General features: G+C 41.6%; 1 protein-coding gene across 1 annotated transcript; it reads left to right on the top strand.

The window, feature by feature from the left end:
• The first annotated feature begins 10,661 nt into the window (after positions 1-10,661).
• atad1a (ATPase family AAA domain containing 1a) lies at positions 10,662-15,957 on the top strand. Its single transcript, XM_039013503.1, has 10 exons — positions 10,662-10,745; positions 11,396-11,643; positions 11,765-11,863; positions 12,038-12,158; positions 12,291-12,491; positions 12,676-12,782; positions 12,899-12,988; positions 13,082-13,132; positions 13,346-13,518; positions 15,016-15,957. Exons 2-10 carry the CDS (start codon positions 11,470-11,472, stop codon positions 15,143-15,145), a joined length of 1,146 nt encoding a protein of 381 aa, XP_038869431.1. The 5' UTR covers positions 10,662-10,745; positions 11,396-11,469; the 3' UTR covers positions 15,146-15,957.
• Positions 15,958-18,150: the final 2,193 nt, after the last annotated feature.

The raw sequence follows: 18,150 nt of genomic DNA, 5'->3' as shown, positions 1-18,150 counted from the left end.
CTCTTCTGGTGAGGGTTGATGATGTAACAATGGTGGATGTTTAGAGCAACTGTGGTGGTGTGGAGGCCTTGGGGTGTTGACACCGCAACACAGCACAATAAAACACAGTAGACGGTACAACAAGGTCCAACATACTTTACAATTGATACACACATAACAAACCCCATTCAGGGGCATTGCACGCTTCACAGAAAAACTTCACGAAACATTAGCGTACATTAACCAGGACTAAACTTGTAGACAATGGCACTTGCTTTCCTGTTGGGGGTCGTTTGGTTGGGGTAAGGCGACTGACTTGGACATAGGGTCATGTGCATTAGGGCATAAAAAACAAAGCAAGCAAAGGTTAAGTCATTACATACTAGAGAGCAGGTTAGCGTTTTTCATCATCAATCTTGTTTTGGAGGCAGCTCTGCAGAGTGGTCACCAGCTGGCAGAGCCACAAAGTCATACAATCTGATTTTAAACCTAACCCTAACAGTAACCCTAACCATAACCACACTGCTAACCCTAATGCCTAACCCTAACTTTAAATTAAGACCCAAAAGCATTTTTACAATATAGCCAATTCTGACTTTTCAGCTGGCCTATCTACGGAGATAACCTTTAGTTCTATCTCCAGGACAAGACTAATGACAATAAACATCAACCTGCTGCTAGAGACCTACAGCACAGCCATCAAAGGAATATACTCCTAATGTCAGTGAAGAAATATAGGTCATGGCCCGGCGATAGAAGATGATTAATGTTACATTTAATCAGAGTGTAAATCTGTTTCACCTGTATGTGCTGTAAACCTGTCCACAGTCACCTCTGGACATGTTTTTGACAGTAATTGGTATGCAAAAACATTGTTGGACAAAAAAAATTAAAGGATTATTAGCTGTGTATGATTAATTTATGCCGACAAATCATCAAACCTTAAAGTCCAAATCTGCAGTTGCTTTTCCCAACAGAAGGTGCCCCACTGCTTGTATAGTGATAGAGAAGAAATATGGAGTTTGAGCGAAAACATGGGGGTTTGGCCGAGCCATAGCCACTGGGCTGGCCTTGGGGAAAGGTGTGTCTTTGCGCTCAAAAGACCTTCATTGTGCCTCAATCTGGGAGCCAGTGGAATGAGAGGAGATGAGACTACTGCCGCCAGACTCAAACACAGCAGACACAGCCAACACGCACTGACAAGTGACAAAGTCACACACAAATGGCCAACGTTCTCCTGTTCAGGTCAGCGTTGACATTGTTGCCTTAATAAAGTTAGCCTGATTGCTACTTGCTATCTAACGTTAGCTGCTAACCTTTGTGTTCAACAATGTAGCTAAAAGCAAATGTTAGCAAACTAGCTATCTATCTATCTTGTGTCTTGTATTCTGATTGTTTTTTACTTACTAATAAGCAGGCAACTTTAACTAGCTACATTGTCTAGCGTTTGCTAGCTAGCTAAAGCTAGATGTGCAGATTGTTGACATGACAGTATGTATGTTTTTTTAATGATAATGCTAGCTAGCTAGGTGGTTGGCAGCATGTTTGCCTCAAGATTGCCTCAAGATCACCTCAGATCACCTTTTACCTTTATGATGCGTTTTGCATCATACTATATGATGCATCAAGGCAAGTTTTTGCTCTATTGAAACTGCTTTATTTTGAAAACTTGACTGCTGACATGAAACGTTTTGGGAAATTGTATTATTAAAAGTGGACTAACAGACAAAATACTAAAATATTATTTTAGAGTGTAGTATTCCTTTAAGATCCCTGTAGTGATGGAATCCAATCCTCATTAGCCGCTATTTTTAAAGGACAAATCAAGGCAACAGAAAAAAACACACTGACTGATCTGAATCACACTGGACAATGCTTGACCTGCCAATACATTGTGTCAACCAAGAGCTCACGGGGAAATGAGCCATCAATAATCAAAAGACACATTGAATGAACATTAACCTTTTGATTTATTGTGGACATTGTGACTGCTGCCAATGAAGAGTGCATGCTTTATTTTTCACTGCCATACTCTAATGGACTATGGAAAGACAATCTGCAGTGTCACATATGCATACTGGAACGAATCCAAAAATGCATAGGCTTATCCACAACGTGTATGATGATGGATGACTGTGGTGTTGTTTGTTTGTCATGCAGCAGTTACAGAGAGAAGATACATGTGTGTGCACATTCTTTTGGCAACTCAGCAGTTATTTTCTTATTCACGATTGATTGTATATGTACAACTCGCAATTCTGTGGTTTAAATCAGTGGCTTTGCTTGAACAGGCAACGAATCGAAAATGAAGAGGGTTATTTGTATTTGAACATGCCTTTACTAGAATGCACCAAAAGAAAATGTTAAGGATTTGCTTTCAATTTGTTCAGACAGTATCTACGTACTTTGATTCAATAACAACAAAATGAGATTCAAACCCTAATGGTATAGTCGAGAAGACGCCTAAAGAATGCCACATATTTCCTTGCAGGGAAATGGGATGCTAAGCCATTAACTCCCCCTCACTCTCTGGCTGTCCACACATCATGGCAGTAGAGGGCATCAATTATCAGCCTTTGTTTTCAGTTGCTTGTTATGTTTACAGTGTCTCAGTTACCATGGAAATACCAGTGAACACAAAGCAGGGGGGAACTGTCATTGTGAAACTACATTTGTAATCTTCTTACTCTGCCAATGTCAGTGGGTCATCTCTGCCTGTCTGTGTTACCTTCTCGGAATTAACAAAGAGCACACATTGCCTGAGGAAGACTTGACGCAGTGTGAAGTTCCCCTTTGTGAGTCCTATCGTGAGTCCTCGCTCAGACAACATCTCCTGTCAGCTCATGAATCATTGGATTTTCATCTTCCTTTGCCAGATAAGAGCTTTTTGCCTAATCCGATAGGCATTAATCATACAGGTTACACTAATGCTTAAAAGGGAAGAATGAGAGGAGAGGTGTTCAGCTATAAGGTACAACCAGGCTTCAGAGAGTAGCACTTCTGAAGAAAGACAGTCTAAGTAGATGCATAAACGGAATACTAACCATGGAAAGTAATAACACAAGTGATATAGTAACATTGTTCACCCATGACTGCGTGGCCATGCACGCCTCCAACTCAATCATCAAGTTTGCAGACGACACTACAGTGGTAGGCCTGATTACCAACAACGACGAGACGGCCTACAGGGAGGAGGTGAGAGCCCTCGGAGTGTGGTGTCAGGAAAATAACCTCACACTCAATGTCAATAAAACAAAGGAGATGATCGTGGACTTCAGGAAACAGCAGAGGGAGCAGCCCCCTATCCACATCGATGGGACAGTAGTGGAGAAGGTGGAAAGTTTTAAGTTCCTCGGCGTACACATCACGGGCAAACTGAAATGGTCCACCCACACAGACAGCGTGGTGAAGAAGGCGCAGCAGCTCCTCTTCAACCTCAAGACGCTGAAGAAATTCGGCTTGTCACCAAAAACACTCAAAAACTTGTATAGATGCCCAATCGAGAGCATCCTGTCGGGCTGTATCACCGCCTGGTACGGCAACTGCTCCGCCCACAACCATAAGGCTCTCCAGAGGGTAGTGAGGTCTGCACAACGCATCACCGGGGGCAAACTACCTGCCCTCCAGGACACCTACACCACCCGATGTCACAGGAAGGCCAAAAAGATCATCAAGGACAACAACCACCCGAGCCACTGCCTGTTCACCCCGCTATCATCCAGAATGCGAGGTCAGTACAGGTGCATCAAAGCGGGGACCGAGAGACTGAAAAACAGCTTCTATCTCAAGGCCATCAGACTGTTAAACAGCCATCACTAACATTGAGTGATTGCTGCCAACATACTGACTCATCTCTAGCCACTTTAATAATGAAAAAATTGATGTAATAAATATATCACTAGCCACTTTAAACAATGCCACTTTATATCATGTTTACATACCCTACATTACTCATCTCATATGTATATACTGTACTCTATACCATCTACTGCATCTTGCCTATGCCGTTCGGCCATCGCTCATTCATATATTTTTATGTACATATTCTTATTCATTCCTTTACACTTGTGTGTATAAGGTAGTTGTTGTGAAATTGTTCGGTTAGATTACTTGTTAGATATTACTGCGTGGTTGGAACTAGAAGCACAAGCATTTCGCTACACTCGCATTAACATCTGCTAACCATGTGTATGTGACAAATAACATTTGATTATTATTTGAATTGCCATTAGTTCATCAAGTACTGCACATTTAGCAGCTGTTTATTGTAGGTTAGTTAAATGCCAGGCCTAACGAACCGCTCTGTAAAATAAGAGGAGCAAACCATTCGTGTGAGCTCCTACATTAATATCTCATGTAATATCGCTTGTTTTGAGTGGTCTGGTTTTGATATGGAAGCACATCGTGCAAACAATAAGATATTTTATAGTGGTGCAAAACACCTAATGTTACCATTGAAGAGAAATGTGGCATCTTGCATGGACTTAATTTTGCCATCACACAAATACATATTTTGCTCCTGTAACGGTCTTCTTGTGGTGAATGAGCGGACCAAGGCGCAGCGGGTGATGAAGACATAATGAATATTTATTAACAGAACGACGAAACACGAAAAACTCTTAAACAAACTACAAAACAAATAAACGACGTAGACTGACCTAAAACATGAGAACTTATAAATACACGAAGAACGCACGAACAGGTACAGACTACAAACAAACGCTACAGTCCCGTGTGGTACGGACATACATACAGACACGGAAGACAATCACCCACAAACAAACAGTGAGAACAGCCTACCTTAATATGGTTCTCAATCAGAGGAAACGTCAAACACCTGCCTCTAATTGAGAACCATATCAGGCAACACATTAAACCCAACATAGAAACACAATACATAGAATGCCCACCCCAACTCACGCCCTGACCAACTAAACACATACAAAAACAAGAGAAAACAGGTCAGGAACGTGACAGCTCCTCTGGGCAACAGGCAAATAAACAATCCACTCACATGTTTTCTTACCTTGCCAGGTGTAATATCTTTTCACAGGGAGATCTAGCAATTAACTGTGGTGTGTGACCAACATATTAAGGTTTTAAACACTTTTTGTTACGAATCCCGCCGAGGATGGTGCCTCTTCCCGTTCGGGCGGTGCTCGGCGGTCGTCGTCGCCGGCCTACTAGCTGCCACCGATCTCCTTTTCTGTTTTCATTTAGTTTTGTCTAATTGGTTGCACCTGTTTTGTGTTTAGGGTTAGTGAGCTATTTAAACCCAGTTGGCCCGCCGACTTTTGTGCGGGCTTGTTATTCTGTTTTGTGGTGTTTGTTATAGAGTGGATTTTGTCCTAGTTATTTTTGGACTGTACCTTGACGCGCCCTTTTGTTGTGTGGCGTAGCCGTCTCATTTATTTATTCTTGTTGGAATATTAAAATATCCACTTGCTCGGTACTACCCTGCTCTCTGTGCCTGACTCCTTCATTCACCATTGGAATCGTTACACTTTTCCTATACATTTATTCTATAGCAGCGTACAGATGGGTATCAACACTGTCCTATTCTATGAAATAAAAATGCACTCTAAACAAAAAACACAAAAACAAATCCAAGAGTCAAATGGTTTTTCGGAGGGTTTTTTATTTTATTTTTAATAACGTTCCATTGGGAAGTGCACAATTTCACTCCCCGAACTATCTATCTCCATCATGTTCCCCAGAAGAAAGGGAAAATCACAGAAAATATTTCCCACGGGACTGCAGTTGTTACTTTTAATTCAGCCACAACGTGAGAGGCTGAGACAGAGTCATGAAAGAGAGTCGTTAGAAAAAGTCATGAGAGAGAGTTGTTAGAGAGCTGAATGTGTTTTTCACCACACCCAGAGAGCTGGCTGTTTCAGGCGAGGTGCAAGGTGTTGTGGGAATACAGAGGCCCAGCTGCACTTTGCAGATACACACCACTGTGTTTTCATGCCCAGACCCGTCAAAATGGCCCTGTCAGCTGCCTTTCTCAAGGGACCTGGTTTTGCACTACAGGGGGATTATAGCTTTTTTTATGAAACAGCTTCATGAGCAAAGGTGTCTGGCAATTCCAGTCGATTGCTGTTTTACAACAACAAAAGATGGGCTTTACATGGTGGTACACGCTATAGCTAATTGCATGGATTTGAATTTTGCATAAGCAATTTAGAGATGTAATTGAAGTACCCACAGATACGCACAGTAATGATTACAACTGTTTATTTAAACTTATTTTCACAACAATGTTGCAATGGATCCCCACCAGTGTTGCTCCAAAAAACATTTTTTTTGTGCCGTATCAGTGGATTTCTGGTATCCTATCCCAAGCTGTGACAACAGCTCCAAATGTGAGCTCACAAACTGTGATAATTGTAATCCCTGTGGCCCGGGTGTGCTAAGTGGCGTGCTGGAGAGCCACATTTGTTACATTCCTATCTGACTGGCTGCTGTTAGAATGACTGACTCATCCACTATCACAGGACTTGAAGATTTTATGAAAATCAAATTAAAAAAAAGCTTTATTTACATCCATCTCAGGACTTCATGGTGCGCTTGGCGACAGATCAAACACCCATAATCTCAGCAGATTCAGAGGCCTGTCACTAGAGATAAAGTGTGCTCTGTCAGATAAGGTCTAACTCTTCTTTTTTAGTAGTAGCAGCCCTAAAACCTCCATACGCTATTTCAAAGCTAAGGGCTGGCCGTCTCACTGTAGATCACAGACATATACAGTAAAACAGGCAATAGTCCTTTTAAAGTCAATGCCATAGGCGACCATCAATGCAGATCAGGTAAAAGTGCAGTGCCTTACAGATGTGCCAGATTTGATGATGAAGTGGGAAAATAATGTGTAGTAAGTTGTCTTGTTTTCTGTAAGTCTCAATATCCTTTTTTACACTGAACATACTGTAGCCTTCTTCAAGACTATATCATGTGATATATCTGGCCATAGTTTATCCCCTGGTCAGTCTGACTGATGGAGGTTTAATATTGTGTGAAAGTTGATGATGAGTCCTAATCAATGATATTTAGTGCCTTCAGAAAGTATTCACATTTTTTCAACATTTTGTTGTGTTACAGCCTGAATTTAAAAATGATTAAATTGAGTGTCACTGGCCTACACACATTAACACATAATGTGAAATAGGAATGATGTTTTTTGAATATTTTACAAAGTAATTAAAAATGAAAAGCTGAAATGTCTTGAGTCAATAAGTATTCTACCCCTTTGTTCTGTCTAGCCTAAATAAGTTCAGAAGTAAAGATTTGATTAACAAGTCACATAATAAGTTGCATGGACTCACTCTGTGTGCAATAATAGGGTTTAACCTGTTTTTTGAACGACTACCTCATCTCTGTACCCCACACATACAGTTATCTGTAAGGTCCCTCAGTCGAGCAGTGAATTCCAAACACAGATTCAGCCACAAAGACCAGGGAGGCTTTCCTATGCTTTGCAAAGAAGGGCACCTATTGGTAAATGGGACATTTTTTTAAAAGCAGACATTGAATATCCCTTTGAGCATGGTGAAGTTATTAATTACACTTTGGATGGTGTATCAATACAACCAGTCACTACAAAGATACATGTGTCCTTCCAAACTCATTTGCTGAAGAGGAAGGAAACCGCTCAGGGATTTCAGCATGAGGCCAATGGTGACTTTAAAACAGTTACAGAGTTTAATGGCTGTGACAGGTGAAAACTGAGGATGGATCAACATCATTGTAATTACTCCACAATACTAACCTAAATGACAGAGTGAAAAGCAGGAAGACTTTACAGAATAAAAACATTCCAAAAGATGCATCCTTTATGCAATAAGGCACTAAAGTAAAACTGCAAGAAATGTGGCAAAGAAATTAACTTTATGTCCTGAATATAAAGCATTATGTTTGGGGAAAATCCAACACATCACTGAGTACCAATCTTCATATTTTCAAGCATGGTTGTGGCTGCATCATGTTATGGGTATGCTTGTCATCGGCAGGGTCTAGGGAGTTTTTTAGGATAAAAATAAACAAAATAGGGCTAGGCACAGGCAAAATCTGGTTCAGTCTGCTTTCCAACAGACACTGGACTATAACCTAATACACAAGGCCAAATATACACTGAGTGTACAAAGCATTAGGAACACCTTCCTACTATTGATTTGCACCCTTTTTGCCTTCATAACAGTGTCAATTCGTCAGGACATGGACTCTACAAGGTGTTGAAAGCATTCCACAGGGATTGGATGTCCTTTGGGTGGTGGCCCATTCTTGATACACACGGAAAACTGTTGAGCGTGAAAAACCCAGCAGTGTTGCAGTTCTTGACACACTCAAACTAGTGCGCCTCTTTTGTCTTGCGCATTCACCCTCTGAATGGCACAGATACACCATCCATGTCTCAATTGTCTCAAGGCTTAAAAATCCTTCTTTAACCTGCCTTCTCCCCTTCATCTACACTGATTGAAATGGATTTAACAGGTGACATCAATAAGGGATAATAGCTTTCACCTCGATTCCCCTGGTCAGTCTACGTCATGGGAAAGAGCAGATGTTCCTAATGTTGTGTACACTCAGTATAAAACTGGAGTTGCTTACCAAGACGACATTGAATGTTCTTGAGTGGCCTAGTTACAGTTTAGACTAAAATCGTCTTGAAAATGTATGGCAAGACGTGAAAATGACTGTCTAGCAATGATCAACAAACAACTTGACAAAGCTTGAAGAATTGTTTAATGAAAAATTAGCAAATATTGTATAATAAAGGTGTGCAAAGTTCTTATAGACTGACCCAGAAAGACTCACAGCTGTAATCACTGCCAAAGGTGATTCTAACATGTACTGACTCAGGGGTATGAATACGTATGTAAATGAGATATTTCTGTATTTCATTTTTAATACATTTGCAAACATTTGTAAAAACATGTTTTTACTTTGTCGTTATGGGCTATTTTGTGTAGATGGGTGAGAAAAAACTAATCTATTTAATAAATTTTGAATTCAGGCTGTAACAACAAAATGTGAATGCACTGTATAGGTGTATGATTACCTTCTGAAGGCACTGTACATGCTTATCGTGCTGCTCTCCATTGTGCTCCTCTCTGTTTTATCTAGTGTGCTAAGTATGCCACCCAGTGGCTCCTATGTGGAATTAGGATGCTGTATCTCTCAGATGACTGCTATTGTGTCATTACTTGTTAAATAGAAAAATGTATTTGTGATGAACACGGTATCCTGTCAAATTTTTATAATACTATTATTCAGTAGTATTTGTGGTGCATGGTAGTCGGGAGACGGAACAGTGATTTGTCTAGGCTTTGAGAGTGGGGAGACTGAAAAAGATGGCGGAGCGGTCTAATGGTGGTAGAATCAAGAAGAATTGGAATCTTGTCCAAAATAATGGAAAACGGAGCAAAGTAGGGTACAGTGATGAGAATGTCACTTTGTATCTTGTAGGAGTACGGTTTGTAAATGAGGAGCAGCTGATCGAATTACCTATCTTGAGGAATCCATTTGAGATATCCAAACTGGTAGAGAGAGTGCTGGGTAGAGTGAAGGCTGTAAGGATCACGAGAGGCGGATCAGAAAAATGTGTGTTGCGTCTCACCCGATTTGATAAGTGTGAAGTGTTATGTGTGTCTCTTGGAAACAGGGCACCCCTCAAGGGGGTTATATCTGGCACATCGTGGGAAGTCGATGTTGAAGAGATTCAAAGTATTCCTGGAGTGATTGATGCATGTCAAATGAATCGTGTGGTGAATGAAGAAAAAGTGAAGAGTCTATCTGTTCTTTTGTTTTTTGATATGGAGTCTCTCCCTACTCAAGTGTAGTTAGGGTATATTAACTACAGTCAGAGCATTTATCCCAAGTCCAATGCAATGTGATCATTGTAAAGCTATTGGTCATGTTTCAAGTGTTCGCAGAAGGGAGAAGCCGAGATGTCCAAGTTGTGGAAAAGATCATATAATGTGTTATAAAAGTGATGAAAATGTGACATGTTCCAATTGTGGTGGGATCCATGAAGCCACGTCTTTCAAATGCCGCACAAGAATGAAAGAGAATGACGTGGCCAAAGTCAGGGCTGTCTAGAGCATTTCATATGCAGCAGCTATTAAAGGGTTGAGGTTTTGAATGGTGCACCTGAAGAGTCCATGGTGGTGGATAGGCCTTCACTGCAGGCTGCAGGCGTTGCCTTTCACCAGCAGGATCCTGACATTTTAGGGGTTAAGAAGGTGGACTTCATGGCTTTTATAGCTATGGTGATTAATGGCACTGCCAAGGTGGAGAGAAGGTCCAGGAAGATATAAATCATTGTGGATCCGGTGGAGCAGTTCCTTGCGCTGAAAGATTTCTCGGTGAAGGAGTTACATGAAATATTGTCACAAGCCGAACCACCCTCTCAGGCCCTAGAGCCTGAAAAGGGAGATAAGGAGATTTGAAAGAAGGAAGAAGTGGGAGTTTTGATTTATCAATGTACTATTTTTATTTGGATGGATTAAGTTCGTTTCTTATTACGTATGGATTTTCTTTGTACCTTGTTTGGGTTTCAACCCATCCAGTTGGTGGCGGCAAAAACGCCTTTTGGGGTTGTAGTCCGCCATAAAACCTACAGAAGAAGAATAAGAACGGTAGTTGTCTGGTTGCGGAGACGGAACTAGACCGGAACTATTGAGGATTGAACCTTTGCCTCAGATCGGTGTACAGTGCCAGTAACACTTCACATAATGCTAGCTAGTTCGCTGTGGGGTTGCCTAAATTTCGTGAGTGTATTTCTAGGGTTGTTTCGTTATTTTATGACATCACATACGGTTTTCTAGAGACTGCATATATGTAGTTTGAACATACCAGTTATTCATTTGTTTCTTTTGACGCTTGACTAACGTTACTAGATAGCTATACATGTAGCTAGCCGGCTATTTAGCTAGCATTCATGATAACGGTAGCTAACTAGCATCCATAGCAACCCAAATTAAGCCGAAGGCAGTAGCTAGCTAGCAAGCTTCATCGTGAGTGTTTGTTATGTGTCCGATCGTAACTACGAGAGGAAGCAATTAGAATTTGTAACACATTTTTGCAGTCAGATGTGCAGTTGACAGAAGTGAGATGTTGGCTAACGTTAGCGAGCTATTTTGTTAGGACTAGCAGCTGACAGTAACTAGTGTGCAGTAATTGTATTTACTGGAGTGACGTTCCGTGACAGTGGTTTCATCTCATAGAGAATCACTGTAGAACAGCATGACCTTAATCATGAGTCATGTATGTTACAAGATTAAACTTGACCTTAGCCCAAGATGTACTGTTAAGGAGTGTAGGCTTGCGTCTGACTTTGGTGAACGTGAGCTAAGCTTGAGCTGAACATACTATTGCTTCAGTTGCTACAGTAGCTTGAAACTGTCTTTTGTGCTTCCAGTTTCTCTTTCAGGCAGTTCCCTGTGCACCGCATATTGTCATTCTCTGCCAATGGGCTGACAACTGGTTGCTGAGATGTTGCTGAAAGACATTCCCCAGGAGGTGTTGATGCGCCCTCTTTCCCGAAATGAAGTAGTGGGAATGATAGTGAGACTGACCATCTTTGGAGCTGCCACCTACTACGGCATCAAATGGGTGGTGGAGGCAATGGACCCTACACATAAACAGAAGATCCAGGCCAAGAAAAGGGTATGAGCACATATTGTTTATGTTTAGATCTGATTCATCTTATAATATATATTTATTTATTATTGTTAGATTAACCAACAATTGTGTTAAGCAGTAGAGTGACATCCATCTCCTCCTCCAGGCAGAGCAGCTGATGAAGCAGATTGGAGTGGAGGGTGTCAAACTCACTGAATATGAGATGAACATTGCCTCTCACCTGGTAGATCCACGCAGCATGAGGGTAAGGGAAATCTATAAAGTGTGACAGTTCTTCTTTAAATTGTATTTTTGTGACTTACCAAGTTTGTGGTGTTACATAATCGGTGCTTTGTACAGTAAGTTAGAGGAAAGGAGTCATTTTGCACATTGTTTATAAAGTTGTAAGCCTAATGATTTTGCTGCTCTTCATTTGTAGGTGTCCTGGAGGGATATTGCAGGGCTTGATGAGGTCATTTATGAGCTGCAGGACACTGTCATCCTTCCCTTCCAGAAGAGACACCTGCTGGCTGGATCCAAACTCTTTCAGCCTCCCAAAGGTGAATGCTTCAGGGCACATTTCACATCATGTTGTATTTTGCATATTTTTTTCTTCCAAAGTAAATTATTTTGCGTAACACTTTTGGGCATTAAGTGAATGAATGATTTGATTCTCTCTGTCACCACCTCAGGGGTGTTGTTGTATGGGCCTCCCGGGTGTGGGAAGACTCTTATTGCCAAGGCAACCGCCAAAGCCTCAGGATGCCAGTTCATCAACCTGCAGCCCTCCACTCTGACGGACAAGTGGTACGGCGAATCACAGAAGCTCACCGCTGCTGTCTTCTCATTGGCTGTCAAGATCCAGCCATGTATCATTTTCATAGATGAAATTGGTGAGTGTGTCGTTACGTATCTCTCTTGTTTTAAAACTAATTTGTGAACCATTAGTGAGAGCTGTTCATTTAATATCCAGTAGTGTAATGCTCTTGATTGATATCCTTTTCTGATTTCTTTTAACCTCAACCATTATATAATCATATTTGAGGCTGTGTTCACTTTTGGAGTCTTATTTTTCAGACTCCTTCCTGAGGAATCGCTCCAGTCTGGACCATGAGGCCACAGCCATGATGAAGGCCCAGTTTATGAGCTTGTGGGACGGGCTGGAGACTGGGGCAAGCAGCCAGGTACCACCACCAACTTAGATTTGTCTTATTTGTTCTTACGTGAATATTGGCCATTGGTTTAATATCTTGCTTTGCTGGTTGTACAGTTAGTTAATGTAGTGGTATTGTTCTTGCAGGTGATGGTGATGGGGGCCACGAATAGACCACAGGATCTGGACCCAGCCATACTGCGCAGAATGCCCACCACCTTTCACGTGGGCCTACCAGTGAGATATACACACTTGAACATTGTGAATGCACTCTGATAATCAAGTTGTCAAGTTAAAAACTGTCTCTCATTATGTTATGTACTTCTGTAGACTACAAGACAGAGGACAGAGATACTGAAGTTGATCCTGGCAGGAGAAAATGTAAGCTAACACCATCTCCATCCCTTCGTTTCCTCTGATATCCAACCAGTTTGAGTCATTTCATACCTATCCACTGTTGTTGGATTTCAAGGTTAAATGGTAACAAACATCACAACAAATGACAATGAAATCTGGAATAGTGATGATTTACGGTATCATGCCTGAATAAATGTGCTGTATACTAAACCAACACTTTGTCCCTCTCTTCCTCAGCTAAGCAATGCCATTAATCTGAAGGAGATAGCAGAGAAGTCGGAGGGTTCATCAGGCAGTGACCTCAGGGAGCTGTGTCGTGATGCTGCCATGTACCGTGTTAGAGACTACGTCCGCAAGCAGCAGATGAAACAGATAGCCCAGCAGATGCAGGAGGAGGACGAGGAAGACAAGTAACAACCATTACTGTTTCTAACTCAAGCATCAAACTGCTGGTCTTTGATCTTTTAACTATGCTGAATGTAGCTGTAAGTTACAGTATACTTTTGTTGTGCTTGTGTTTTTTGCTTTCAACAAGAGAAGTCTTCAGCTCTTAAAAGCTGGCGATGGTTGAACATTTTTCATAAAACACCTACAGTACCAGTCAAAAGTTTGGACACCTACTCATTCAAGGATTTTTGTTTACTTAGACTATTTCCTACATTGTAGAATAATAGTGAAGACATCACAACTATAAAATAAAACATATGGAATGCTTTTCCTTCACTCTGCGGTCCAACTCATCCCAAACCATCTCAGTTGGGTTGAGGTCAGTTGATTGCCATGTTGTCTGATGCAGCACTCCATCACTCTCCTTCTTGGTCAAATATCCCTTACACAGCCTGGAGGTGTGTTGGGTCATTGTCCTGTTGAAAAACGTATGATAGTTCCACTAAGCCCAAACCAGATGGGATGGCATATCGCTGCAGAATGCTGTGGTAGCCATGCTGGTTAAGTGTGCCTTGAATTCTAAATAAATCACTGACAGTGTCACCAGCAAAGCACACCACCACCACCTCCATGCTTCACGGTGGGAACCACACATGCGGAGATCAACCGTTCACCTACTCTGCGTCTCACAGACACGCCGGTTGGAACCAAAAATGTCAAATTTGGACTCATCAGACAAAAGGACAGATTTCCACCAGTCTAATATCCATTGCTCGTGGTTCTTGGCCCAAGCAAGTCTCTTCTTTTATTGGTGTCCTTTAGTAGTGGTTTCGTTCAGCAATTCGATCATGAAAGCCTGATTTCATGCAGTCCCTGAACAGTTGATGCTGAGATGTGTCTGTTACTTGAACTCTGAAGCATTTATTCGGGCTGCAATTTCTGAGGCTTTTAACTCTGCTGCAGAGGATAAGTTAATTAGAGGTAACTCTGGGGCTTCCTTTCCTGTGGCGGTCCACATGAGAACCAGTTTCATCATAGTGCTTGATGGTTTTTGCGACTGCACTTGAAGAAACTTTCAAACTTCTTGAAATGTTCCAGTTGGACTGACCTTCATGTCTTAAAGTAATGATGGACTGTCGTTTGTCTTTGCTTATTTGAGCTGCTCTTGCCGTACTATGGACTTGGTATTTTACCAAATAGGGCTATCTTCTGTATACCACCCCTACCTTGTCACAACACAACTCATTGGCTCAAATGCATTAAGAAGGAAAGAAATTCCACAAATCAACTTTTAACAAGGCACACCTGTTAATTGAAATGCATTCCAGGTGACGACCTCATTTCTACATGATGACCATGTGTTGTTTCATATTTTTTATGTCTTTTTATGTCACTATTCTACAGTGTAGAAAATAGTAAAAATAAAGAAACCTTTGAATGAGTAGGTGTATCAACTTTTGACTGGTACTGTATGTCTGCATCTTTGGTTGACCTCTGACCTTTGTCCCATCCATCTCCAGAGCAGGGGTGGAGGAGCGTCTGCGGCCCATCACCCAGCTGGACCTGCTGTTCGGCCTGGACAAGATGAAGGAGTCCAAAAAGGCCACCATGCCCCAGGAACTCATACCCCGAGAGGTGCCTCTGGACTAAACCTTTCTTTCAGACACCCTTTACAAATGCATTGTTACTGACCAGTGGTCTACCCAAGTGTTTATCCCCCCCATACACACACACACACACATATCCCAGTCCTAGCACAGTGTTCCAAAGCAGTCCGAGAGAGATGTCTCTGGACCACAATCTCTCTGTACCCCTTCTCTTATCCCACACCAATACCCTTCAGTATCCAGTTAATTCCTACTGTCTGTTCACTGTTACAGATTGAATTGACCAACTAATTCCAACCTCCCACACAGTGTCCCAGAACATTCCCATTGCCCTGAGTCATCATAAAATACTAGAGCCTTAGAAACGGCCTTTGTACATTAAGCTGGGGAGCAGGGCTGTCCACTGTAATGCTGTCGAACAGACGGCACAGGGTGAGAGGGACCGGACTGAGTCTGTCTCTTAGAACTCTGTCATCAATGTTATTATTATTTCTTTGTGTCACACAAATCGTATGAGAAAATGTGAATCAATATTGGTTTTTAATCATGCTTTAAAAAAATACTGAATAAGGAATATTACTGTATTTGCACTGTCAGTGTTCTTTTGGGCAAGCACTAAACTGTCCCAAGTGTCTAGTTGTCTGCATGTCTTAGTAATAGTATGAGAAACATTAGGTACACAATAGTACACGTGTTACAGTTAACAAAGACCAAGAGTCCCTGGGAGTTGAATCAGTTGGTAAATCTGATATTCTGAATCTACTTTTTATTGAATGTTCACTGTATTTAATACTGTACTTCTCCAAATATTGGATTGAAACTACTGACTACATTATTAATCTTTACTGACGAAGGTAGCTGCCTCATGTCTTTTGTTTTATGTCACAGTAATATGCCCTTCATTGGTCTGCTGTCTTACAATCTAATGTTCTTGAAATCATTTTATGATTTATAATGTGAAAAAGCAGCTGTGCTTTTGCCAGTTCCATTATCAACAACCTTCAAACATGGGTATTGACCAGCACAGCAGTCTGTCAAAATGTCAATCATTCCAGTCTGTCTCCATGGAAACTAGACAGAGTTCTACAGTTAGGCCTTGGTCTCTAGTGTGACCCATTGTCTGCTGTTTTCTGTTCTTTCAAACAAGAATCTGATTTTGACCTGGGAAACCAGGTTTGTGCACCGTGTGAGAAATCCATTTCCTGGAAAAAGATAACAACAGACCTTCTCAGGTCCCTTACTCTCGGAGGACCATTGTTGTCCAACTACAGTCTGGTAGAATTGGACTGTAGTCAGGCACACCGATCCATTATTTTATTTTGGACAACGCAGATTGTTCCTTTTGTTTGTCAGAATATTACAACGTGCAACTCTGGAATGGGCTTTTCTCAGTCTTGCTCATTAGCCCTCTACTTAACTTACTCTCGGTAATATGAATAGGGAGGCTGCCGTTGACTAAGGATTGGCCAGTCAGAGTTTCCTCTGAAGAGTGACCACAGGCTGGTGCTGTGGCTCCGCTACTCTCAGGTCGGCAGTATGAGTGGCAGGTCTGGGTGTGGAGTCGGACTATTCCCCCAGACAAAACACAGTACAGTACCCTTTGTACTTAACTGTGAAGAGACACATTATACATGGGTCTACAAGTTATATGTGGCTCACTGAAAATCCCCGAACCCCATTGTATGTAAATTGTGTGGAACTGGGCAGATCCAGCTGTTTAGAAAAGCTTAAGCAGTCCCACTCCCTGTGTATTTATTTCCCACTTCCTTCCCCACTGGCTTTCACTTTCTTTCCCTCTGCATAATCTGGTTTTGTTTTTTGATAATGATCCTCACTATGGACAGCATCCAGCCGTGGATTATACAAGGTTGCCCACTATCCCTTCACTATTCACCCACTATCCCACTATTATTTCCCTTAATTCACCTCATCTGTGGTGCAGCATTGTCTCTAGAGCATATCTCTGATTTAACTCATCTGCTTCATACCAGGCTTTCAAAAAATGTCCTAGCTTGCATAGCACTCTGACAGTCATGTTTGCATGCGTTTTCTGTAGGCGCTAACAATAACCATAGTATTTGGCTAGGTCAATAGAGGACTGCTAGACCTCTACAAAGCCTGCTAATCTCGTGGGCCCATTTGGGAATGGAAAAGATTTGCCTGGATTTGGTCAGATAAATCTGAGTGTATTTTTAAAAGCAAAGGACAGCCCTTCCAAAATGAAATGTTTTGGCTGACTTGGTTTCCCTGAGGGTAGAGGGTGCTACCAAAGATGTTATTGCCAAAGCGTGGATAAATTGATGCTGGCAGTTGAATGATTTTTACATTTCTAACACATCTTGTGATACTGTTGATGCGTGTGTGTGCCATCTGGTTTTTGACTCCCAACTAACCCAATTCATCTTCATAAGAAGCATTAAAATGTGGGTCAAAAAGCAAAGCAAGGCTTCCATGTTCCCTCCTAGTTCTCGTCAGTTATAGAACTTTATCCATCTCTTGGTAAAAAACATGAGTCTCTCAACGGAAAACTTTCAGTTCCATTTGAACATGAATGACTGTAGATCAGAGAGGCCTGCTGAGAGGGATGTCTCTGTCAGGCTGTCGGTGGCTTTTATCACACAACCACTTCTTGTCTCGGACTTCAACATTGTTCGGTATCAGCTCTGAGTGGAGACTTTGAAAAGGATCCATACAGACACACCAGCCTGTGCTCCTCATGCTGAGAAAGCAGTATCAGAACAACATTGTCTTGTCGACTTTAAAGGTCCAGTGCAGTCAAAAACAAGATTTTCCAGTGTTTTATATTTCCATATTATGAGGTTGGAATAATACTGTGAAATTGGGAAGTTAGGATAATGTAAGAGCTGTTTGAAATTTCAGCATGTTTTATCGGGATGGAATGTTTGCCTGCCTGGTGACATCACCAGGCGGTAAATTAGTTAACAGACCAATAAGAGAGTTTCAAACCTCTCTGCTAATAATAGTTACTTTTCAGTTTTCACATCCCAAATCAGACCATCCCCAGACAGTCCTAGCAAAATTCGTGCT

This window comes from Salvelinus namaycush, chromosome 18, assembly GCF_016432855.1.
Source record: "Salvelinus namaycush isolate Seneca chromosome 18, SaNama_1.0, whole genome shotgun sequence".
Lineage (NCBI taxonomy): Eukaryota > Metazoa > Chordata > Actinopteri > Salmoniformes > Salmonidae > Salvelinus > Salvelinus namaycush.
The sequence above is the reverse complement of the archived record's forward strand: the minus strand, read 5'-3'. Positions and strand labels throughout refer to the sequence as shown.

Bases quoted from the DNA above. Each gene is read 5' to 3' on its own strand.
- atad1a (XM_039013503.1), top strand. From the start codon at position 11,470: ATGTTGCTGAAAGACATTCCCCAGGAGGTGTTGATGCGCCCTCTTTCC. The intron at 11,644-11,764 runs GTATGAGCACAT...CTCCTCCTCCAG, and splicing joins AGATCCAGGCCAAGAAAAGG to GCAGAGCAGCTGATGAAGCA. The intron at 13,133-13,345 runs GTAAGCTAACAC...TCTCTTCCTCAG, and splicing joins TGATCCTGGCAGGAGAAAAT to CTAAGCAATGCCATTAATCT.